Raw genomic sequence first — 25,024 nt, forward strand, 5'->3', positions numbered from 1 at the left:
CTTGATTTAGCCCACCACAGCACACAGCTCACAGATGTTCCCAAACTTTTGGATGAAGGGATCTGTACAATCCTGGCCTGACAGTGGCTGGAGAAGCTGCCAACATGACTGAGCTAGAGCTAGAAGAAAGTCCTTTTTCTGGCTATGGGGAATCTGATGCAAGCTCCATATCCAGCCATACCTGAAGTCACATGGCCATGGCAGGATGTGGGAGAGGACAGGTGTCTTACACAATGGATATCATTCAGTTGGGTGAAGCTTACAAAACAATCCTCATGAGAGGCTAGAGACAACCTGAATGGCAGAGCCATCATTGCATCTGAAGAACCGCTAAGTTGGGAAGGCAAATTTGAGGGCCCTGTGTGGGATTTGTGGGGGTTTTGATCCCATGAATGCAAAGCCTCTGGTACTCCAGTCTATCTGGCTGAGGGGAGATCTATCTCTCCACCAATGGGAGCATTGCTGGCAGCAACTTCCTATCTACTATGGCAGACTTGGCAGAACCTCCCCCCTCCTTCCATCTTGTTCTTCGGCCATGACTTTTGACTTGGATGTTATTTGTTTAGCTGTTTGAAGAAAGGTCATCCCTTGATGAGTATGCAAATTTCAAAACAAATCTAGAAATTCACAATAGTTCAGCACAGCCCTAATGAGTTCTCACATAGAAGCATGTAAATGACTAACAGATTGGTCTGTGCAAATTATTTTGCTTAATTTTCTAATTTTAATGAGAGCACAGTGGATTAAACCTTGGTCTTCAGTTCATTTCTGTGATTGCTAAATAATTAGAAGAGTCATATTTTAACTGGCTTTGGATGGATTGCAAAGATTTGTTTAATAATTGATTTTTTTTCAATTATATGTGAAGATATCAGTATATTGAGTGCAATTAAAATAACTGTACAAATGAGGGTACTTTATGCAGACAGATTTATTTATTAGATACAATCTAATTCCCTAATAATGGCAAGCTATTGTATGTGTGAATCCTTTTAGACTAATTTCTGTCAGACATGAAAGATATTTAAAGCATTTCAATAGAGTGAGTACTCAGAAGCATTTTAGTAGAGCTTGCCTGCCTGCCTGAAATGAATATACAGTGTTTCACCTAATTAATATTTTGAAAGACTTACATCATTAATGGTATTTAAAAGAAGACCAGTGTATCTTATATGAACCTATTAAATTGAGTAGACCATTAGAGCTATCCCATATCTTGCTTATTAAATTCCATTTAAGTACATGAGGAACACAAACCTTCTACATTTGAAAACCCCCTCAGAAAATCAGAGGGTTTGATCAGATTAACATTTAAGGGAATAATCTGCTGACATCATCTCACAAAGAAAAATAATTCAACACATATGTGTGTGTGTGTGTGTGTGTGTACATACACACATACACAAATTCTTTGAAACAACCTATGAGAAACATATATAGCATAATGTTTTCTGCTCTAGACTGTTTATAACTTATTTCTTATCTCTCTGTCCTGCCTGACACTGTAGTACCCCATCACTGGGAATGCAGAAGCTAACATCTACAGTATTGTACAATAAACTGATGGGAATATTCTAGGGGAAAGCTTGTACCTCCCACTTTCCCCAGGACACCATGTTAACCACTAATCATCTACATTTGCAGGCCTAAAATAACATTCGTGATGTCAATATAATGGCAACCTCTGGATATAAATACCAGCTGACTGTACTGAATCTTTTAAAATTAGACAATATACTATTTTCAATTGTTCACTCCCACACTTAGCTTGGAAATAGCAGTCATTTAGTGGTTCTCAGAAGGACCTTACAAACTGTATCTACTTTGAAAGTGATTACCTTACATTTTGTAAGATATACGAGTCTCACCTGCCAGGGTTTTGTAATCTACCAAGTCGAACATGACAATGGCCACAGCTGACCAGGTAACAATGAGTGCAGCGACAAGTAGCCATGCTGCTGGTGAGCTGAATGTGGTGGCAAAGTCTTCTGAAACTTTCTTGGACACTTTCACATGTGGCATGGGGACTGTTCCATTCTTGTTGTCTATCACTGTAGTGGTGGACACAGGTCCTAAGAAAAAGGTAAAAGAGATGCTATAAATGCACAAGTCTTGACGGTTGCACCTCCCAGCATTAAGGAAACATTTATACATTTGTAGAATTTAAGGCACAATAAAAAAATGAGATTTTGCTCTCAGAGCTCAACAATAACAAAGCTGTGGATGGAATCATGAGAAGAAAATTCAAATTGCATATATCTATAGCAGAGCTTGTTTGAAGGACTGGATCACCATGGCTTAGTTCTTGAAACTGCCTTCAGTTCCAGAACAGGTAGAAGGCTTTTGAGCATGAACACATGTTCTCTGTCTTGCCACAAATTAACAACATCTGCTGTAGTCTCCACATTTAGGACTATTGGGGCTAGGGTTCAAATTAAACCAAAATAAGTCTTATTGTACAAGCCAAAGGCCATGACAAAGCCCTACACACACTGTCAGGAAAAGAAATAACTGTATATAAAAAATAGAGCCACTGCCTGAAGTCTAGGGTTCATAAGCTGTAGGGCATGATTGCCTGACACCTTTCAAGTCCTGGCATTTCTCCAGATTCTACTATAGTTTAAGAAATTAAGCACTGATCAGAAGCAGTAAGTATATAACTTACAAATGGGCAATCTAACAGCATGCTATTATGTACGCAAGTGCAAAGATAACTGAATTCTTATAACACGCTGACACAGCTGCTGTGTTCCATCATATTACTTCCACAGAAAATAAATTTAACATGGGGAAGATGTCTCAGTTGCCCCTTGACCCTTGTATTTAACTAAAATCCTCAACAGAGTTTGATTCCCCCCCAAAAAAGGTCATATAATGTTCATGGTGCAAGTGAAATAATGCCAAATGAAGGCTACACATCAACTTTATTTTTGACTTTTTAAAAATTGGACCCTGCCTTTTCCCTAAGGAGCTCAGTGTATTGTGGACTGCATTACACACTTGTATCTTCACAACAACTCATTGAAGTAAGGTTTGTATGAAAGAGAAAGATTGGCTCAATATCACCCAGCAACCATCATGGCAGTAATTTCTACCCAAGTCTCCCTAGTCCAAGTCCAATGCGTTATTTGCCTCATCACACTATTTCTCTAAATATATGCAGATCTAAAGTTATACATTTAAATGAACCTCCAGACCCTTGGAATAATAATTTTAAAAATCACAACATGTCTATCTAACTGGTAACCCCTGAACGTCTTTCAAAATATGAGAGCTAGCTAAGCTAAAGCTCAAGGCTAGATTTCAGCAAAATATAGTAAGGTAATGCCATATGCCAATTTCAAGAAAGTCATCGCCACCTGTCAGCTGGCTAAGTGATAGCTACATCTTTATGACACACTAGTATTTAGTATACTTCCATTTTAGCAGTTAAGAACACTATATTCTGCACACAGTTCAAGAGAGCGGTAGTCTCTGGTTTCATTATATAATATTCCATAGTGCTAAAATTAAAATACTTAAAAGCAACAAGCAGAAGGGTACTTTCACATGTTTTTCTCTACTCTAACTACCCCAACCCCACCTTTTTGCTTTTTGTAATGGGAGTGGTGATGCCTACATACATCCACATGGTCTGCATCAGTTCTCCATTCAGTTGGCAATGCCAGCAGTCCATTGTGAGCCTCTGTGTAGCTCTGATTGGCTAAATGTTGTCACTGTTGCCAGGATAATGTCCAGGTTGAAGACCAATAAGGCACCAAAGCTGCATCCAATCAGATCCGGCTATGTGACTTGATGGCAAAGCTTCTTAAATAGGCATTGTACTCACTTTAAATGATTTCTTTTGCCCTCTGTGAGCCACAGCTGCGCCATGTATTTAAGGCACGGGACGCAGGTGGCGCTGTGGGTTAAAGCCTCAGCGCCTAGGACTTGCCGATTGAAAGGTCGGCGGTTCGAATCCCTGCGGCGGGGTGCGCTCCCGCTGCTCGGTCCCAGCGCCTGCCAACCTAGCAGTTCGAAAGCACCTCCGGGTGCAAGTAGATAAATAGGAACCGCTTACCAGCGGGAAGGTAAACGGCGTTTCCGTGTGCAGCTCTGGCTCACCAGATGCAGCTTTGTCACGCTGGCCACATGACCTGGAAGTGTCTCCGGACAGCGCTGGCCCCTGGCCTCTTAAGTGAGATGGGCGCACAACCCCAGAGTCTGTCAAGACTGGCCCGTACGGGCAGGGGTACCTTTACCTTTACCTATACCACTTTAGATGATGCCTTCCCCTAAAGGATCCTGGGAGCTGCAGTTTGTTAAGGATGCCGAGATGTTTTAGGACACCCCCTCACAGAGCTACAATTCTCAGAGCAGTTTAACAATCTTCTTCACAGAAAACTCTGGGATTCTTTGGAAAGAGCTGTGGCTATTAATAAAGTGGCATATAAGTGCTTTAAATGTATGGCTGATATGTATGGCTGACAATGATATCAGCGTTACCCAGATAGAGAATTATTTTGGGAGAAGGAGAAGATTTAAAGCAGCAGACATTTGGACTGTGAACCCCAGAGAAGAGATGTGAAAAAGGACCACTTTTGTGGTCTCTCCAAAAATGTTTCGGATTCTTCCAAAGCCTTTATTCCTTGGCTTTAAAAGCTGCCAAGGAAGATTAATTATCTTCATATTGATAAAGAAGTAATCAACCTGACAACAATTGTTTTCAAAGCTACAGAAAGCCCAAGAATTCACACTTTCCTAGTGATCCATTTTAGGAATGTCCTAGTAATTGTATGTTTTTACATTATGTGGATTAATGCACTACCATTTAATAGTCTGCAAAAATATAGCACTAAAACAAATTCCGCATTCAAAAGATTGTAAGGTTGGGTACAGAGGGAAAATGATGAAGATGATGTCCCATTAGAATTCAAGTGCTATTTTCACAGATTGCCTATTACCCTCAGAGCTAAAATCTTGGAAGCACTTGACTTTCTTATATTAGAAGGTGAGATGCTTATGGAATGCTTCACTATCAAATCCCTCCACAATTTTACAGGATAAAATGTGAATTTACTTTTCTGGAAATGTTTGCTATGAGTACTGTTAGAATCCATGGCTCTTCTGGGCTGAATTTTTGAAGTGGGTAGCAGGTTGGAAGTGGAGGAAGAGGTAGTGGTGCTGCAGTTGTAGAAACCTATTTTCACATCTAAGGAAGTATCTCGACCTCTTTGTGTAAATAAAAGAATTTAGCATGCATCCTAGGGTTAAGAAGCCCTAGCAAGGCTCAAGTCCTCATGAAAATAATTTGATTCTCTGTTCAGCTCAGTATTTCAACATGCCTGCTATACTAGGGGGTGGGGAGAGTACAACTTGGTACATATTGGGACAGTAGCACTTCTAATAGGTGCTATAAGGTAGAGTCTATGGGAAAGGTAGGCAAGGTTTCTTGAGATGCCCAAGGGATCATTACAATGTCCTCTACTGGCAGCAGATACCTGCTGGTCTTGCACCAAGCCTAGGCATTCAGTTTTGACTGACTGGTATCCAGGAGGATCAAGACACCTCGAAGGCCCACAGTCATGGACTGGAAGTCAATCTTCACAATTGGAGCTATTGTCCTTACAATCATTTGTGAAGATCACAGACTCCCTCAGTCTCACCACAGAAGATTCTAATGGTTTTCAGAGCTGACAAAAGCTATTCTAATTGGCCTCCTTGTCAGCTCGGCAGTTCTAACCCATTTTGCTTTTGTACACAATTTCCCTTGTTCTTTGTCCTCTTTTCATCTCACATTCCTTTCAAACATCCCAATGCTGATCAAGTGATTTGTTTTACACTCAAGATTTCTAACTTGTGATGTCGTGTAAGCCAAACAAGATTGGCATGCTACATAGCTTTTGCCACTTACATGAAATGTGGTCTTATTTATGAATGATGCATTTGGTTCATGAATACTGTCTCATATACTTAGATACAATCCATATGCTTATTTCTTTTTCATTTTAAATACATCTCATATTCCATGTCCCTAAGCATAATTTTGGTTCAGTCAAATTGCACCAGGAGGGAAAGTCTGCTGAGTAACAAACAGTTATAAAGATCTACTACACAATGCAAAATTACAAATCAGTAACATTACACATTCAAAAGTTGAATGTTGGTGATTATGAGAGGTGAGTGCATAACTAATTCTTCTGCTGCTGCTACAGTGACTGCTACTATATAACAGTTATATAGGTCCATTGGTGCCAATATACGTACAGCATTACCTAAACCAAATAACTAACAGTTTGAAAAATCTACAGGAGCCACATCTTATATTGAACATTAAGAAGCTAAGCATGAAAATCTAGTGTCTGAAACTCTCCTGATCTGATTCACAGCACCACCAAATTTTGGAGTTTCAAGCCCATAGAAAATAAAAGTACAGAAAGGGGCAAATCATTTCATTCCTAAGTAAACTCACCTGACTCCCCATATTTCTCCCATGGAATATCCATATGGTGTCCAGCTTTTTCCAGCTTCACTTCAAGACACAAGAGGTTGAAGAGCAAAGATGCTTGCTAGGCGGAGAGGTGAATCAAGTCTGAATTACATTGCTTGCATGATTGTTCTTCAAACATAAAAAATGGAGTACTGGGGATAATTCAGTTCTTTCCTCCTGTGCCTCAGTCTCAACAAAAAGCTCCCTTCATCCAAACTGTTATTCGGTATGGTAGGATACTCCTGTTGCCCTCATAACAAACAGCATCTTTAGATGAGTATTTTTTATATATATATAAAAAGATGTAACCTTGTGCACAGGGCTACAAATGATTTCTACAACACATATCCTTGTTTATTGGTACCAACTGTTGTGAAGTCATCACACTAAAAGCTATTATTAGTTACTAAAAAGCAGGGTTGGATTAATTGTTCTGCCGATAGCACAGTGCTAGACTTCAGTTGAATTATGAAAGGTGTTATGTATTTATCTGGAGCTCGCAGTGTACTGGCTTGCTCATCACTGCAAGTTTCCCCTTGTGGTCTTCAAATGCAGGGTGTGCTCTGGGGGTTGATTTCAGAGTAAATACAGATGACCATTTACCAAGATGGTAACTTGCTAATGCTGAGGAAGTTATACCATTCACCAGGATGCTAACTTGCTGTGATAAGGATATAATCACTGGGAAAACATGTATCATTTTGTCAGATGGGGAAGTAAATCTCATCCATATGGGGACAGAGCTGATTTGAGTTCTCACAAGGACTCCACTCAGGTCTGTTCCCAGGGAATAAAAGGGAAAACGCACTTCACCTTCCTCCCATACATCCTCCCTGTAGTCAGGCTTGCATGTACCCATCATTGGGGCTAGTGGTTTTGTTTTGTTTTTACCTTGCTACAGATTATAATCAGTTGTGGTTATTTTGGGCCAGAGAAGAATTTTTCCTTCAGGTAAATTGGCCAACATGGGGTTTCTGCCTACCTCATAGCAACTGTCACAACTTTAGTGGGTAAGGCATTGGGTGAAGGGGAGGTTGTAAACCTCTGCCTGCATCTCCAAGGGAATGAGATATTCTGTTAAAGGGATCCTGGAATAAGTGCTCCTCTCCAAATGCCGAGACAGGGACTAGGGTCATAGCATTGCTTCAAAAGGCGAACCACATGGGGTAGTACCTATTTCATGTATGTCTTGGATTTCCTCACCACTGGTTCAACCTCTGAGAAAATCATCCAGCAGGTGGGCTGGTTGATACGGGTTACACCCAACGCCTAAGCCCAAATGCCTTACATCTATAATCAATAAAATTGTGGCCTAATTTGAACCAAAGGATTGTTGTCATGAGCGGTCATTCAGTTACATTGTACAGAGCAGGTCGGCAGGCTCACGTATTCTGGGCATGCAAAAATTACCTCCCTTCCTTTTCCATTGATGGAAGTTTCTGCTGGATCAAAACGTTTTCCATCAGCAGAGAACTATGATGCAGCCAAAGTTTCAGGTCTGGAAATTTAAATGTCATGTTCCAGAATGTGCATTGCCCACTGTACAACAAAACATTAGTGAGATCCTGTGCTGCATGAGGGCCTTTGCGAATGAGGGTATGAGCCATAAGCTCCAAGTACCTATAATTAAAAGGACCTGAGGAAATGCAGTTGAGAAAAACTTTTGGCAACGATTGCCCATTAGAATAAAGTAGACAATACTAGGTTGCATGTTGTATATGGCAGCTTCATGTGGTCATACTAATGCTTGCAGAGGAATATGTATTATGCTTCCGAGATGAGGGGCAATTCAGAATATGGTTTTATCTACTGCAGGATTAAATAGAAAATTGCAGTTAACAAATGAATGTACAAGTTGTCATGTAAAATTATACACAAAACCATCTTTCCTACATAAAGGCCTAATAGGGCTTTGCATAGGAAAATCCTACACAGAAGAAATTTGAGAACTGAGCTTTTAAAGGCAGGGGACTACAGACAACACTCTTTAGAAACAGTTTCTGATCTGCTTATTGCCTCTGCCTTCTTTCTTTTTAAAAGGCATTTGCATGAAAACAAGATCTCTCTTTCTAAAGAGTTCATCAGCTCCCGCTGCTTACATCCACCTGGAGTCATAATCCTGCCTTTGTGATATCATAATCATTTTCACATCAATATATTGTGAGGATTATGGTTACTTTAACTGAGAATGAAGCAGTGGGGACATCTGGTTTTTGTTTTTGTTTAAAAGCAGTATACTATTTTAATGCAAATATGTTTAATAAAAGGCCAAAAATGTAAACTGTGTGAATGTACTTTTCTTTTCTCCTAAACAGAATATTTTTCAATGGCTCCATAGTGCATTCATATCCTTACAAATTAAAAAGCAACAAAAACCAGAGATTTCCAAAACTTGATAGCCATGTCTGCATTATAGCGGGGGCAGGCAGAAAACTGATGAGGCTCTAACGGTAGAACTCAGTATAATGCACAGTAGATCATCATGGATTTCTGATTCCCAAATACGTAACAATAGCAACTACAAAACAATGTTTGTTTGCTTTATTCCTAATTAGTCTGAAGATGAAGAAAGGCAGTAGTGGGGAGACCAATAATGGGTTTTTGTGATAAAATGACTGTGTGCTGATTCTGGTACCAAAAAGAATTTCTGCATGCGTTCAGAGGCATTCTCTGTCTTAATGCTAACTGCACATCCACCCAACACCCCCAACCACTATTTCACACCTGGTTCTGGTTGGTGGACATCAGCACTGTAATAAAAAGCAAAGTAGTTTTCAAAAGCTTAAAATCTGCTCATCCCTGATCTGAGGAGTATAGGAAATATCTAATTCATGTACCTGTTTCCTAGCATGAAATAGAAGCATCCCATATTCAAATATATTTATTTATAGCCAGCAAAATTCTTGCAAGTGCAAGGGGACTTTCCCTCCACTCCTCCCCACACGTGCCCCATAATCAGCTTCAGGTGGTCAAGGGGACCCCCAGAACACTGAGTACTGTATAGAGAGAGCAAAAGTGCAATAAGATAATTTTCAGAGAGGAGAAACACTTGCACTGATGCAACGATCTCCTTAGTGCTATGTTGCACACAATTCTTAGTATGGCATAAGCTTTCATGGACTCAATCCAACTTTGCCAGATACATGGGCTTGAGTCCATAAAAGGTTATGCCTTAATAAATGTGCTAGACTTTAAGGTGCCACAACACCTTTAGATCATTTTTGCTGCAAGAAACTTAACAAACACATCTCTGGAAATTTATTTTAAAGCATTTTAGCCAATAGCTCCTCCAGGAGCTTAAGGCTACATACATGCTACTTCTCCCCCTGTCTAAAAAAAAATAAAATCCTTTGAGGTTGATAAGGCTAAGAAAAAATAACTGGCATTAACTCTCTAATCTATAAGAGCACAGTCACATATTTCTAAACCTCATCTATAACTTCCAGATGGCAAGCATACCACGGAAAAAAGTGATCTGGAAGACTTTTTCCCCTTAAAATGATTGGAGTAGTAATTTTATGGCCCATTCAAAGGAGAATTTTGAAAAGCACGCTCAGTTTATTGTGAATGTATATGAAGATGAATACATTTCCAATGAAGACATTTGGACCCCTCTTTTTATGCAACCGTAGGATTTTATGTAAGGGCTTTTTATGCGCTCCAGCTTTATTCAATCGTTACAACTTGGGAAAGGGGATTAGCATCAAAAAGTCTTCAGACGCTATTGTTGATCCTGTCAAAACACTCTCGCACAATTGTGAGTGTATTGTATAGTCCCACACAATCATTTCTGCTTTAAATGACTATGAAGAGAGCAAAGTCCTAAAGCCTAGGTTTCAAATACTTAAAAGAACATAATAGCAGGTTTTAGGGGGATACTGTGTACACAGTCTATGTCATCTGTAGCTACATCACCTTTGGCAGGTAATCTCTGCAAAGACCACGAGATCAGCAGGATTAACAGTAGCTGGTCCAAGTATTCTTAATAGCACCTTTTCTCTTCAGCAGCATGAAATACTGTGTAGGTTTAAGAGAGCAAAGCATTTTTGAACTTTTGGATGGGTAGAAAGCAGGGCTATACAGGAGGAAGAGAGAAAAAGAAATTCCAGAAGCCTGTGGTAGAATGAAAATAGGCTCATGAATCCAGAAACAGCAGTGTTAAATGGCAGTAGCCACGTTATTCAAACTTCCAACAGACCCAGCCAGCAGGGCCAATGGTAAGGGTTAACAGAAGTTACAGTCCAGTCAAAGTGGAGGGCAGACGATTCCCCATCTCCGATTTAAAGGTAAAGGGACCCCTGTCCATTAGGTCCAGTTGTGACCTACTCTGGGGTTGCGGCGCTCATCTCGCTTTACTGGCCGAGGGAGCCGGTGTACAGCTTCCGGGTCATGTGGCTAGCATGACTAAGCCGCTTCTGGCGAACCAGAGCACCGCATGGAAATGCCGTTTACCTTCCCGCCGGAGTGGTACCTGTTTATCTACTTGCACTTTGATGTGCTTTCGAGCTGCTGGGTTGGCAGGAGCAGGGACCAAGCAATGGGAGCTTCTGATCGACAAGTCCTAGGCTCTGTGGTTTAACCCACAGTGACACCTGCATCCCATCTCCGGTTTAGATGCCAGTATATAGTTGATTATGAAATGAAAAAAAGGAGAGTCAGCATTCTAGTTTGGCTACATGGATGAATCTGTCAGTTTTGGTTTCTCTCCATTTCCTATTTTTTCAGTTCTTCACATATCCGAAGAAATTTGTGGTTTGCTTTTATTTATTAAGTTTTTTAGTACTCATGAAAATTTGTCAGCATTTTTGTGATAATTTCTCCTAATATATACATTTTTGTATGCAGTTTTTACCAACGTACATATTTGTAAGCAACTTTTCCTAACAGAATGCATTTTTGTATGTTACTTTCACTAAAATATGCACTTCTACACATGCTTTCACCCAGATATAAATAGTTTCTTGTTGGAGGACTGTATTGCAAAATTCAGTGCAGATTCTGAGCAATAACTGTTTTCTTTCATGCATTGGTTAAGAAGTAAGCAAATGAAAATTAATTCCTCGCCCCACTCTTCCCCCAACATCCACTCTGTTCTTCAGGGATGAAACAGAACTGATTCATTCTGGAATCCACCAAAACAATTTTGCCTACTCAGTTATAGTGGACAAGACGAAAGTTTCCAAAACTTTGCCTTTTTGAATTTAAAATAACCTGCTGTTATCCTAGCTAAGTTGAAAATAGTCTTCCAAAGTTTCCTTATTACTAGCACAAAACTTTCATAATAATAACTTCACCAGCCTGATGATATTATTCAGATCTTAATCAGTCTGTTTGATATTTATAATAAGAATCAAAAATCTACTTATTTATTCAACGTACACCTCTGCATTTCACAGCCTACTGGATTGTGGTCATTCATCATGTCACCTTTCTTTATTCATTTCCTTTCCTGCTATATAAATAGTGCTGGACTTTGACATTAATTAGATAAGCAATAATCATAAAAAATGTGTACTTCCAGTTTTATTGAAACTGGGTATTCACAATACTGTTTTAGCCTCTCACAACTTACTGTTGCATTACAGCTTTTACCGTTTACTTCTTTCTTTTCTTTCTTATTTCTTCAAAAGTAAAATAATTATGGGATAAATCCAACCCAGATAATTTTGTAGCAAAATGAAGAGCTTTATATGTGTGGTATAAAATAAATTAACAGTAATATGGGCTATCATATCCACAAAGCAAAATAATCAGAGATTCAGTTCACAAGAGTACTCCTGTTTTGCCATAAAATTAACGAGCCATAGTCCTGAAATTACAATGAGCTTCTAAAGATATGGAAAACCATCCACTATCTGCATATTCTCCAGAAATGTCACCTGAATCCAATGGAAAATAAAATATAAAATAATGAAACCTTGATTCTCTAGCCATTTGAGCAAGAGCACTTAAATAGACTCACTTAGCTCCACCCAGGAATGAAGAGGAAGAGGGGTGGCAGACTGAATGTGGACTTTCACAGTTGGATTCCATATTAAGCATGGAAGAAATATAGGGATTGAAAGCCACTTGAGAATAGGGATTACTGGTAAGTAAGAAGACTGAATCATCGCATATTTCCTATAGACCCCCTTGAGTGTTAAGATCAGCAGTGGGGGCCCTTTTAGTAGTTCTACCACTCTCAGACATTTGGGGGGTACAAGCCAAGAAAAAGCATTCTCTATGGTAGCACCTTAGCTGTGGAATTCCTTCTCCGCAAAGCATCTTCACAATGTTCATTTTGTCGGATGCTGAAGACGTACCTCATTATCCTGGCCTTTTACACCTGAGATATATATTTTTGGACCCACCTTATCTTCTTGATTGTAATCAGTTTTGCCCGCTTTGAATGTCTTTTTTAATTGATGTAACGTACCCTGGGACCTCACGGTGAAAGTCAAGTAAGAAATTAATAACAATATTCATTACTCCTATTCTTAGAAGAGAAAATTGTAAAATAAAGTGCAGCTAATCTAAAGAACATAACTTAAATGGATAAAAAGCCAAAGAGAAATATTTGCAAACAGAATGTACAGTGGTACTTCGGGTTACAGACGCTTCAGGTTACAGACTCCACTAACCCAGAAATAGTACCTCAGGTTAAGAACTTTACCTCAGAATGAGAACAGAAATTGCACGTGGCAGCAGCAGCAGGAGGCCCCATTAGCTAAAGTGATACCTCAGGTTAAGAACAGTTTCAGGTTAAGAACAGACCTCCAGAACCAATTAAGTTCTTAATCTGAGGTACCTCTGTTTAAGAAATTGTTCATAAAGACCAGGTCATCTATGTGTAACATGTTATGCAGCGAGTTGTCTTATGTTTACATAAAATACATACATTGGTGGAGACACATTTCATGTTGAAAATAGCCATGATACGTTGCACTCAAAAGGTCTTGCCAGCTCTTGCATACTTAACACAGGTGTAATTAGCTCTTTCAACTTAATTATATGCTCCTCTCATCACAAATTGGGTAACTGTAAATTGCACAACTTATATGTCCTCTTAGAAACCATATACCTATTTCTGTAATGTATGATCTTCAGAAAATTCAGAGCAGTTCATAATGTGTATCCAGATTTCATAGCTTATTATTTAGTTGTTCCTTGATTGAACAATTTAAAGAAAACCACATAATCAGCAGACCATAATAATAATGAACAATTCATTACCAATTTGATTTGCAGATAATGTCTGAGGGGATTACAAAGTCTGGTTTGCAGATTGGCAGAAGATATAAAGGGTTTAGTTGCATATCCATCTTAAAAGAATGAGTAATGTTTGCTCAGTCTTGAAAAATAAGCCGAATGATTTCAAACAATGGGAAGATTGCAACTGTAAGGCATGGGCCCTGATCCAGATCCAGAGCGTGTTCTGGATTAGACCCCTGTGACTTTTTCTTCAAAACAAAAGAAGCATGTCCCCACTTCCCCTCCCCTAGTATTTTTTTTATTGTAAATCGTAATTTGACCCTGTGATGTGACTCCTTTCCTCCACACCCTATGCTCTGCTCTGCTCTCCCTTGCCACTTCCTTATGACATTGTGCTTGTATAGCACTTGTAAAAATTAAAAGATATATTTTAAAATACAGTTGAGTACATAGGAACAAGAACTTACAATTTCCCCATCACTTAGATGTTTATAGGTTTAGATACACATGCTTTTATCACCTCTCACTGCCAAATGCATTAGTTTATTCAAGCTGACAAGCAAAGGTATGGCAAATATAATTTTGCGAGGAACATTTTTTTAATCAGCTTTAATGAGGAAAGAAACCCCAACACATCACTGCCTTGAATAATCACAGAAAGAGTTACCTTAAATAAATTTATGCTAACTAAATATGATTTTGTAAACCCCTAGAAATCAAATCTGCATGTGTTTATGTGTGTGTTTTCCCTTAAGGCAGCTTTCAACATCAAAAGAATTTTTAGTTGATAAAATTGTTGTTGTCACTGTCAGCAGATCCTCTTAAAAATCAAATAAAGTAACACTGTTTTGTTTTGCTCTTTACAAGACAAAGGGAAAAAACAATCAGCAGCAGCAGCACTTTGGTAATGAATTGCTGTTGAGTGGGAGGGGTGAATTGGCCCATGCCTTTTTAATGTCCAGGACAGATCATTACAATGAATGCAGCAGTGGTGGCACTTGGGAAGAGTGGAACAGCAGCCATCTCCCAACACCTGCACCATACTCACTAAGAAAAGCAGTGGTAAGGCTGGGAGAGGTACAAGTCAGTGGCAGCCTCAGAGGTGTGCATTGCCCCAATGCAAAGCTATCTGGACCTTGCCACCACTTGGACCCAACCCATCAGGGCAAGTGCAGCACCGTGGCTGTCCAGAGGGCACTGCTTCTGCTCCACACACACTTATTCACATGCCACTGCTGTTATAATGCATTCTGTATGGGGCTTCCTATGGGGGAAAAAAATGAACTGGTTCAAAATACAGTAGGCAATAGTTAAAAACCTTAATTTGCTACCAGTTCCCCTCTCCTACCCTGGGAATAATTCAAAGAGATAGTTTTAACCTAAAGAGCTCTAAACACACTGGGACCAGAATATCTTAAAGGCAGCCTGCACCAGTCTGAACTTGCTCATTTGCTAAGACCTTCAACTGGGGCATGTCTGTAGGTTTCCCCACCTCCTGGGAATAGTAGATGGGTGCTTACAAGAACAGGGCCTTTCCTGTGGTGGCCCTCAGACTCTTGAACACCATTTCCAAGCACATCCACACAGATACCTGCTTTAATTTCTTCTATAACGAAGAGGAAAACAATGATTTTCTCTCTCAAACCTTTGGCAGGATATATGAAGCTACCTTATATTGAATCAGACCATAGGTCTACCTAGCTCAATACTATCAATACTGACTTGCAGCATCTCACCAGATTTCAGACAGGGTTCTCTCCCAGCTATATCTGGAGAAGCTGGGGACCAAACCTGGGATGTTCAGCATACAAGGCTGATGATCTACTGCTGAGCTACGACACCACTACAGAAATGGCTTGCTTAATTTTATCTGCTGGTATGATTCTTGTTGTTGTTTCTATTCTATTGATTTTAATTTTTCGATTTCTTTGTCCTGTAATGCTTGTATGATGCCTTGAAGACTGGCCACCAGAAAGACTGTATATAGACAGACAAATAAATGCCTAAATCAAACTAAACCAATCTGTCCTATGCCTTAATCCTCTATCTATACCAAGCCAAAGCTTAACTCCCATCACAGATACATTCTGCAATATTTTCCCACCGGGGCAACTGCAGCTGCTGTTGATGTAAAACTGTCTGTGCCCCATGAGAGAGGGGAGCTCCAAAGAATGTGTCAGTCCACAATTTTACAAAACTGGGTGCTGACCCATCCTCATCATGACGATTTCCATGAGCCAAAGACCTCAAATTAGAAGTCGGGTGGACTAAGAAGTCTATTTTAATGACTCCCTCCACTCAACGTGTGACTTCAAGCCAGATTGCTGAGAACTATTAGATTGCATTAAACATCTAAGCATATGTCAGTTACATTTCTGAATACCCCAGAGACTACAGGCAAGATCTAGTGTAAGACTTTACCCGTCTCTTGATTTGTTCTGTTTTATGCCTGTGGCAACACTATTGTGGTATTGCAGCAGCATTAAAATGAACGATGAATTACTTCTATGTATCAGTGACAAAGACATTATATTCCATTTATGTGCCACAATGTATAAAATAAATCGTAGTAGTAGTAGTAATCCAGTGGTACCTCGGGTTACATATGCTTCAGGTTACATACGCTTCAGGTTACAGACTCCGCTAACCCAGAAATAGTGTTTCAGGTTAAGAACTTTGCTTCAGGATGAGAACAGAAATCGTGCTCCGGCGGTGTGGCAGCAGCAGGAGGTCCCTTTAGCTAAAGTGGTGCTTCAGATTAAGAACAGTTTCAGGTTAAGTACGGACCTCCAGAACAAATTAAGTACTTAACCCGAGGTACCACTGTATATTATTTATACTCCGCCCATCTAGCTGGGTTTCCCCAGCCACTCTGGGTGGCTTCCAACAAAAGGTACATTAAAACATCATTCATTAAAAACTTCCCTAAACAGGGCTGCCTTCAGATATCTTCTAAACATCACGTAGTTGTTTATTTCCTTGACATCTGAAGGGAGGATGTTCCACAGGGCGGGCACCACTACCGAGAAGTCCCTCTGCCTGGTTTCCTGTAATCTCATTTCTCACAGGGAGGGAACTGCCAGAAGGCCCTTACCACAGTCCTCACATCAGGTAGACACGTTGTAACATGTGTGTCCCAACATTCTTGTGGTAATGTCACAGAAGCTGTCATCTAGGCATAATATCTTGCTCAATTATTTCTGTTACAGCAATTAGATAAGCACTTCTCAGTTGTGAACTAGGGACCATGGGTGGACCTCAGCCCACTTTCAGGTGGGCATCAGCACTGCAGCCCACCCTCTCTCCTTTCAGCTTTTTGATTACACAGAAACACAAGAGCCAGGCAATAGATCAATCTAACTTAGTACTGTCAACAATGGCTCTTTGGAATTTCAGACAGAAGTCTCTCCCAAACCTACCTGGAAATGCTGGAAACTGAGCCCAGGACCTTCTGCATGTGACGCAGTTGTTCCACCACTGAGTGAAAATCTTCCCCCAGATACAGGAAGCTGCCTTACACTGAACCAGACCATTGCTGTAGCCCAGCAACAGTTCTCCAAGATTTCAGGCTAGGTTTCTCTCCCAGTGATACCTGGAGGGATTGAACTTGGCACATTCTGCATCCAAGGCATGTGACCTACCACTTACCAATGCCAACATCAGCAGTCCCCCTGCCCCCATGTACAGTACGTAGGCATGCATGGGAGTGAATGCTGCGCAGGGGAAATAGTGAAAGAATGGAGAGGAAAGAGAGGAGAGGGGCAGGTGGAGAAGACTAGGAGAAGCCAGGCTGCTACATGTTGTGTCTCTGTTACACACAGACACACCGAAAGCGCTTCTCCTTCCTTCCCACTCAGCTGCCTGCCACCTCAGGAGAAAGGGCCAAAACAGGGCATTGTAGGAAAAGTGAAAGACTTAGTACAGTGGTACCCCGGGTTAAGAACTTAATTCGTTCCAGAGGTTTGTTCTTAACCTGAAATTGTTCTTAACCTGAAGCATCACTTTAGATAATGGGGCCTCCCGCTGCCGCCACGCGATTTCTGTTCTCATCCTGAAGCAAAGTTCTTAATCCGAGGTACTATTTCTGGGTTAGTGGAGTCTGTAACCTGAAGCGTATGTAACCTGAGGTACCACTGTATTTAAAAATAAATAAAGAAGTAAATGTGGAATAGAGAAGAATGGAAGTTGTTGCAGGAAAGAAGTGGATGTAAAAGGAGCAGGGAGGAGGGGTGAAAGAGGGACATGTAAAGAGAAGGGGATAAGAAAAGAAAGGTGAATACCTTGAGAGGTATTTCAGGGAAACGGGAAAGTAGAAAAGAAAATTCTTCATTCAAAACCTCTGCACTGACAAATTCTGCCTAAAATGACGTAGGCTCTGAACATCTGTTCAGAGCAGGTGAGCAGACTGTTGTTATATTCATGACCTGCTTGCAGGCTTTCCATAGGGATCTCTGTGACTACCATGAGCACAGGCTGGTGGACCAGGTGGGACACTGGGCTGTTTCAGCAAGCTCTTATGTTCTTAGGAATCATATCAGCAGAAAACTATTGCTGATACACACCGTTGTGTAACTGGCTCCACTCTGCAGCAGCATTTTGTGACTGGTAGGCCTTAGTTCAGCTTTCTCAAGTGGGCCCTGGTTGTAGAAAGTCTGACACCCCTGGCCTAGATGATACCTGCGCAGCTGTCAGTATATAACGAAGGGATAGACGGATAGATGCATTTAAGAATAAAACAAAAATGCATATCCAGCTTGTGAGGCAGTGCTTCCATCCCCGGTGTCTCCAAGTATGGCTGGGAAAGGCCACTATTTGAAACCCCAAATAGGCTTTAAGTTTCACTGAAGACAAGGGAACTAAATGGACCAGTGGTAGCATCCTACGTTCTAATGGTTCTTAGAGACCTAAATTCAATACACAGCCAGTTTTTAAACCTTAATAGATCTAACTACTTGGAACTTTTTTTAAAAAAAATGGGATCAATATATTTCTTCCCAATAGCTTTGAAAATCTGGTGCAACCTACGTATATGCCAAAATTCACACTTCTCTGAAATGGAAATGTATTTCCACCAAAAGGCCTCCCATACTCTCCATGGTGCAAATTAACAGAAGTTGTAGCAGCAGAATCGAGCCTACAATGCAAAAGATAACTTTCTTTCCCATAATTTATATCCTGCCCATCTTCCAGTACATTCAATCAAAGCTTTAGATTTTAAATTTCTAATTGCAAGACTCAAGCAAAAGCAAATTAACAATGCAGATACTAAAATAACTCACCTTGTACAAATGCCCAACATATTTGTTTTAACAAAAGAAATAATACTTAATTACAATTTGTTTTACTCTAATTAAAGATCACTCAGATATGACACTTTATTACATTTTCCAGAATTCCCCCCCCTTTTTTTAGCAACTGAATGCTTGTGTCCCTCCATGTCAGCTTTATCTAACGTAAACAGCACTCCCATTTTTCCAGACATTTTTGAATTGCTGCTTCTCCCTTGACCCACAAGCAGTTAGAATAGGAATTACAAAGTCAAACTGTCTACAGAGCTGGCACATTGGGAATGCTTTACAGTAGGGATCAGCAAAAGGATGTCTCTGGAGCCAAACAGACACACAGACACCTTTCTGCTCAAATCTATCTTGCCTCTGGCTTAGCAACTCGTGTGTGTGTGTACTTGTCAACCCACAAGCTAGAATTTGGTGAATAGAGAACTTGTTCTGACAATGGGACTTGCCAGCATTCTGCTTTAGGAAGCGGGTTTGCATAGTGGTCCACAATCTTCTATAAACATAGCTACTGGCATAGGAGCCAACTTCTAGAGGCAGAGTTTACTTTGCCCCCCCTAAAATATTTGAGGGGGCCGCCTCTGCCCCCCCCAGTTGATGGGCATTGCCATTCAAATTGTGTGGGTGGGTGTCACGTCTTGTGACTGATTATGTGGGGGCAGGGCTTACCTGCCCCCCCATATTTAATTCAAGTTGTCACTTGAATAAGTTCTTGCCACTTTCTTCCAAATCTATTCATGAATAAAATTAATAGCTTCTTTCTTTCTTTCTTTCTTTCTTTCTTTCTTTCTTTCTTTCTTTCTTTCTTTCTTATTTCAAAATGTCCGTAAACCTAAGCCTCCTTGAGTCAGCAATGCAAAAATAAGCTATTAGAGTGAAATAACTTTAAGTATTTTTTATGAAAATGATCTGTCCTTCTGCTCTCTTGCCACACTCTTACTTTTCATCTGCATTTTCTCCCACAAACACTATGTAGGTCCAGGAGACCTCTGATGAAAATTTATAACTGCATCAGCTTTATTATTATTATGCAATGCTATTAGGAAATGTACTATTGACTATGAATATGAGCAAAGGTTCCTGGGCTCCATTAATTTTGCAATCTTTACAAAGAAACAGATTCAGTCCCTAATAATGCTTAACACAAATCCTCTTACATGAAGCATATTTTGCTTTCATATTTAATTAATAACGGCAGTGACTTGGGGCACAGTGCCTTGGTTTGGTGAATAAAAAGTGCACAGAATATTATCTGAGAGACTTTTCTTTATATAAAAAAAGCACAGTAATGAGCTTGGGGAAAGAAAATGGAATGATCCACAATGGAAAAGGCTAGTGTTATAATTCCATTGTAAAATTGAATATTTGATTTTTAAAAGCCTGCATTTTAAGGGGGGAAAAAGATTCCCCTTTTTCATTCTTTTGGATAAAATGTTATTTGTATATATTAATGGTCAGGACATATTAAAATTATTCATGAACTATTCATATTTCCCAGATAACCATTTCTTTATTTATAGGATCAGATCTCATTCTTTTTACCCGCTGCTTAGGCAAAGTTCTCAAGGGACTCTAAAAGTGTATTAATTGCTTAAGGCTTCCAGGATTAATATTGTGTAGCCTTGTATCAAGAACTGAACTTATTTTCAATTTGATATGACACATTATGGCACAGTCTGCTATCTTTAAGTCTTGATCATATCTTTAAGTTACCGTCTCTCGGTAGTTAGGATCCCAGTGTTTTGCTCAATCTACTTCATCCTGCACTGGATTAAATATGGAGAAATGGGACAGGGGGGAGGTTGTGGGTGCTCCTGTTTTGAGGGACAGTCCTGTCAAGTTCTGCCCTGGAAGGCACATTTTAAAATTAAGGTTTGCAAGCCTATGCACATTAACTGACAGCAAATCCCATTGAACTCAATGTGACTTACTTCTCAGGAGACATGAGTAGGATGGCACTGTAAAAGTGTTCCATAACTGCTAGGCAGTAAGTCAGCCAACACAGATAAGAGAGAAACAGAGAGATAAGGGCCTCTTTACTAGGTATAGGCATATCTGTCCATTTTTGTTTCACTAGGTTTTTCCAGTTCAACTCCCTACATTTCCACATCACATTCTTTAAAAAAGTTCATGAAATTCCATGTGCATTTTAGTGTGATTTCCCCCTAATGTATGCAATTTTGCCCAACATATACAGTGATACCTCGGGTTAAGTATTTAATTCGTTCCGGAGGTCCGTACTTAACCTAAAACTGTTCTTAACCTGAAGCGCCACTTTAGCTAATGGGGCCTCCTGCTGCCGCTGCGCCGCCAGAGCTCGATTTCTGTTCTCATCCTGAAGCAAAGTTCTTAACCTGAAGCAATATTTCTGGGTTAGTGGAGTCTGTAACCTGAAGCTTATGTAACCTGAAGCGTATGTAACCCGAGGTACCACTGTACATTTTTGCAAAGCATTTTCTCCTGATAGAAAGCATTTCTGTATGTTGCTTTCACTAATATATGTATTGCTATGCATGCTTTACCCTACCACGCATTCTGGTACACATTACTTGGCTAGAGAACTGCATTGCCAAATTCAGAAATGTGTGGATCTCAAAAAGTGGCTGTGTTTCAGTTTGCATTTAAAGGGGAACTCGCCTTATTCGCACATTTCAGAAACAATATACTAACTGAAACACAGCCATTCTTTGAGATTCACACATTTCTGAATTTGGCAATGCAGTTTGCATGTTGTTTCTGAAAGTGCAAATAAGGCGAGTTCCCCTTTAAATGCAAACTGAATTCAATTTGTACCTCATCATTTGTCTTCACACTCTACTTTTTTTAAGGTGCACACATCATATTTTATGGAACAGGTTATTTTTAATCACTAACCTAAACATGTAAAGTTATGAGCAGTGCAAAGAGAACCTAAAAACATGTGATCATATAGGAGCCTACTCATCAGAGTATCTCCCAGTGGAAGCATAGAGTTGGAAGGGACCCTGCGCGTCATCTAGTTCAACCCCTTGCAATGCAGGAATCTCAACTAAAGCAGAGTGTGTGCACTGTGGCAAACTCAGCTTTGATGTTCAGCAATGTGTGGAAAGGCAACATTGTCAACTTATAGGTGCAAAATGGAATTTATGAAGCAGGAAAGACAAGGTAATGTGGTCTCTTAAAAAATAAGTTATTCAGCAGGTGAAAGGCAAATTCAAAGAGAAATAAATCTTATTCACAAATGTGTGTGTAGCTCCTACAAAAAGCATGAGCACCAAACAAGAAGCTAACAAGTTATATATACCGTATCTATATCTGCAACGTCCAGTTTTGAGATGCTTTATTTCTCCTTACTTTAATCTCTGCGCTCTCTGCCTAAGCGAGCATTGCTGAGGTTATGTGACCAAGGCTATTTTTAGAGGTGTATGATGATCAAGCTTTACTAACTAGTACAAATTCCAGCTGCCGTAGAAGAGCAGCTTCTTGCCTTGAAACTCGCCCTACAGCAAAAACTGCAATTCCCTAGTAGCCAGAGATCATGCTCACAGGCTGAGTCTATTAAAAAATGTCAAGGCTGAAATCTTTTTTATTTCCAGGCAATTAGAACATCAAGATTGTTACAATACCTTCTGCTGTAATCTCTGTCATAATGGTGACGGCAAGGAACACTCTGGTGAAAAAGGTTAAGTTATACTGGCAGCTGAGAGGATGTGACCAGGGTCAGCGCTGACTTTTGCAGGAGACGGCAAATTGAAGGATGGGAAGTCCTCTACAGTTCTGATTTTTCTTTGGGGGTCTTTTCTTCTTCTTTTGAGCTATCTTCTTAGTGAAGCCCTCCCTCCCCACCTCCCAAGACACTAACCCCTTTCCCAAGGCAATGCCTGCAGCCCAGACTAAAGTATCAGCTCCTTACAAAAATAGCCGTGGCTCTCAGCAAATCTCTAGCGCGGCTTTTTTGGCATCCTAGGCACCACGTTCAGGGACCAACTCTTTCCTTGTTTTCTGTAAGTGTCCAGACCCAAATAAGACAGCAAAGCAGGTCAAAGCAGCAGCAGCAGCAGCACAAAGGAACTGAAAAGAACTGTTTTAAGCCCCTGCAGCTTCTTAAATATTATTACAGTTCTTTTGAGGTCTGGGTCACAAAATATGAAATATAGACTTGACTGTAATCTTATCCAACCAAGCTCAAATGTATTCTTAGCACACTCTTAGCACATTCTTTCCGGGCCTTATTTGGGTTGGGGAGGGTGCTATGAAGGCAGCCACAATGACTAAAGAAGAAAACAAACCTAGGTAAATTTCACCCTGTTAAATTGCCCGTTGACACTTAAAATCACCAAAGTACAACATTTTACCCTCTGCTGCTTCTTTTTTAGTTGTGGCTGTTGCATTAGTTCATAAGAAGAAGCCTGCTGGATGTGACCAAGAGTGCATCTATTCCAGCAACTTAATCCTTAAATCTGTGAGCCTGCATATTTAGAATGACAGAGTATAAGCTTCTAGTATGCATTTTAACAAGCGTTTGAGCAGTCAGAAAAATATTAAGCAGTGACTTCTTTGAGATTCAAGTGCACTTATGCCTAAGGTATTTTGTATTAAAAACATGGAGTTTCAAGGGTGTTAATAGATGCATACAACTCCTTATTAAAATACAGGCTGTCTAGTGTTCAGCTTTTAAGCTCACAGAAGGATCCCAGGTAGCTAATAAGAATTTGCAAGGTATTGTCCCGATACTCTGGAGGGCCACTGTGGTCAATGACCAGGCTGGACTGTATGTACAAATGGGCTGATTCATTATATTGCAACTTCATACGAGTTTTGCAAAATTAGAAAACTTTAGCTGGATCCTCTATCACTATCTCCTTTCTAGCAAGGAAGTCAGAGGTGGCCCAATACGATTATTACCCCAGCGGCATAGTATCTGCTGCAGCACTAGGGTGGCCATGTGTCCTTATTTGCAGAGAACAGTCCTCTGTTTGAGGGGCTTTTAACATGCAGCCCTCAAATGTCCAATCCAAGTTCAGTGTAAAGATAAAGAACCCTACAAAGAGAGGCTTGCAGGGGCCTTGAGTTGCCCATCAGCTGTAAGCACCTAGACAGTAGACTGACGAGGCACGCAGGTAAGTTCGTCACAGTTATCCACTCTATGGGAAGATATTTCTATTTAAATAATAGCAATCATTTCTAAATTTGCACACATTGCATGTGTATTTTTGTGCAAATGTGCATCCTCTTTTCTGTCAATGCACTCTCTCTTTTTAATGTGGTATAAGTAGTTCTTCTGACTGGTGCAGCTCTTTCCTCCAGGCCATCAAGAACCCTGGGCCCTGGACCACACAAAAGAAGCCCATGCTCCAGCATCACTATTATTATTATTATTATTGTTGTTGTTGTTGTTGTTACTACTACTACTACTACTACTACAGCACGATCTCACATACTATAACATACCAGATTTTTCGCTCCATAAGACACACTTTTTTCCTTCTAAAAAGTAAGGGGAAATGTCTGTGTGTCTTATGGAGCTAATGCGTGGTCCCTGGAGCTGAATTGCCCAGGGGCAAAAAGCAGATTGCGCTCTTTTTTTTTAGAAAGAAGGAAGGCAGTGTTGAAACAAAGCTGCTGAGCAGCTGATCAGCAATCGATCGGGAGGAGAGATAAGGGACACTAGAAATAAAGAAGGCTGCCTGGGAAGGGGGAGGTAAAGACAGCGAACTTGCAAGGAGAGGAGACAGGAAGATTAAAGCAATGAGGAGAGAAATTAGAAGAAAAGGAGGAGCAAAAAACTGGTCCAGCTAAGGAAAAGGCAAACAAGAGGGAAGGGGGTGTTGAAACAAAGCTGCTGAGCAGCTGATTAGCAAGGGATTGGGAGGGAGATAAGGCCTCTAGATATAAAGGAGGCTGCCTGGGAGGGGGCAGGTAAAAGCACATGGATCCTCAGGATTTTTGCACTAGATCACCCCAAATTCACTATCAGATCACATATCATGTCCATGGATACAGCCTGCACCAAAAAAACCATGCACCCACTCTTTCATGGGGCCACAATGGCACAAAAATGTGGTCAAAAGCACGGATCCACATGGATTCT

At 40.3% G+C, this 25,024-nt stretch overlaps 1 protein-coding gene across 1 annotated transcript in view; it reads right to left on the reverse strand.

The window, feature by feature from the left end:
• The window catches only part of TRDN (triadin), a 175,433-nt gene extending 152,359 nt beyond the window's left edge, over positions 1-23,074 (reverse strand). The window contains exons 1-2 of the mRNA XM_083731766.1: positions 22,560-23,074; positions 1,869-2,072 (exon numbers count right to left, since the gene is read on the reverse strand). Coding sequence (XP_083587892.1) covers positions 1,869-2,072; positions 22,560-22,581 — 226 coding nt within the window. The 5' untranslated portion in view covers positions 22,582-23,074. The remainder of the gene's footprint in view (positions 1-1,868; positions 2,073-22,559) is intronic.
• Between the last annotated feature and the right edge of the window lie 1,950 nt (positions 23,075-25,024).

Source organism: Podarcis gaigeae, assembly GCF_964106915.1.
Source record: "Podarcis gaigeae genome assembly, chromosome: 3".
Taxonomy (NCBI): domain Eukaryota; kingdom Metazoa; phylum Chordata; class Lepidosauria; order Squamata; family Lacertidae; genus Podarcis; species Podarcis gaigeae.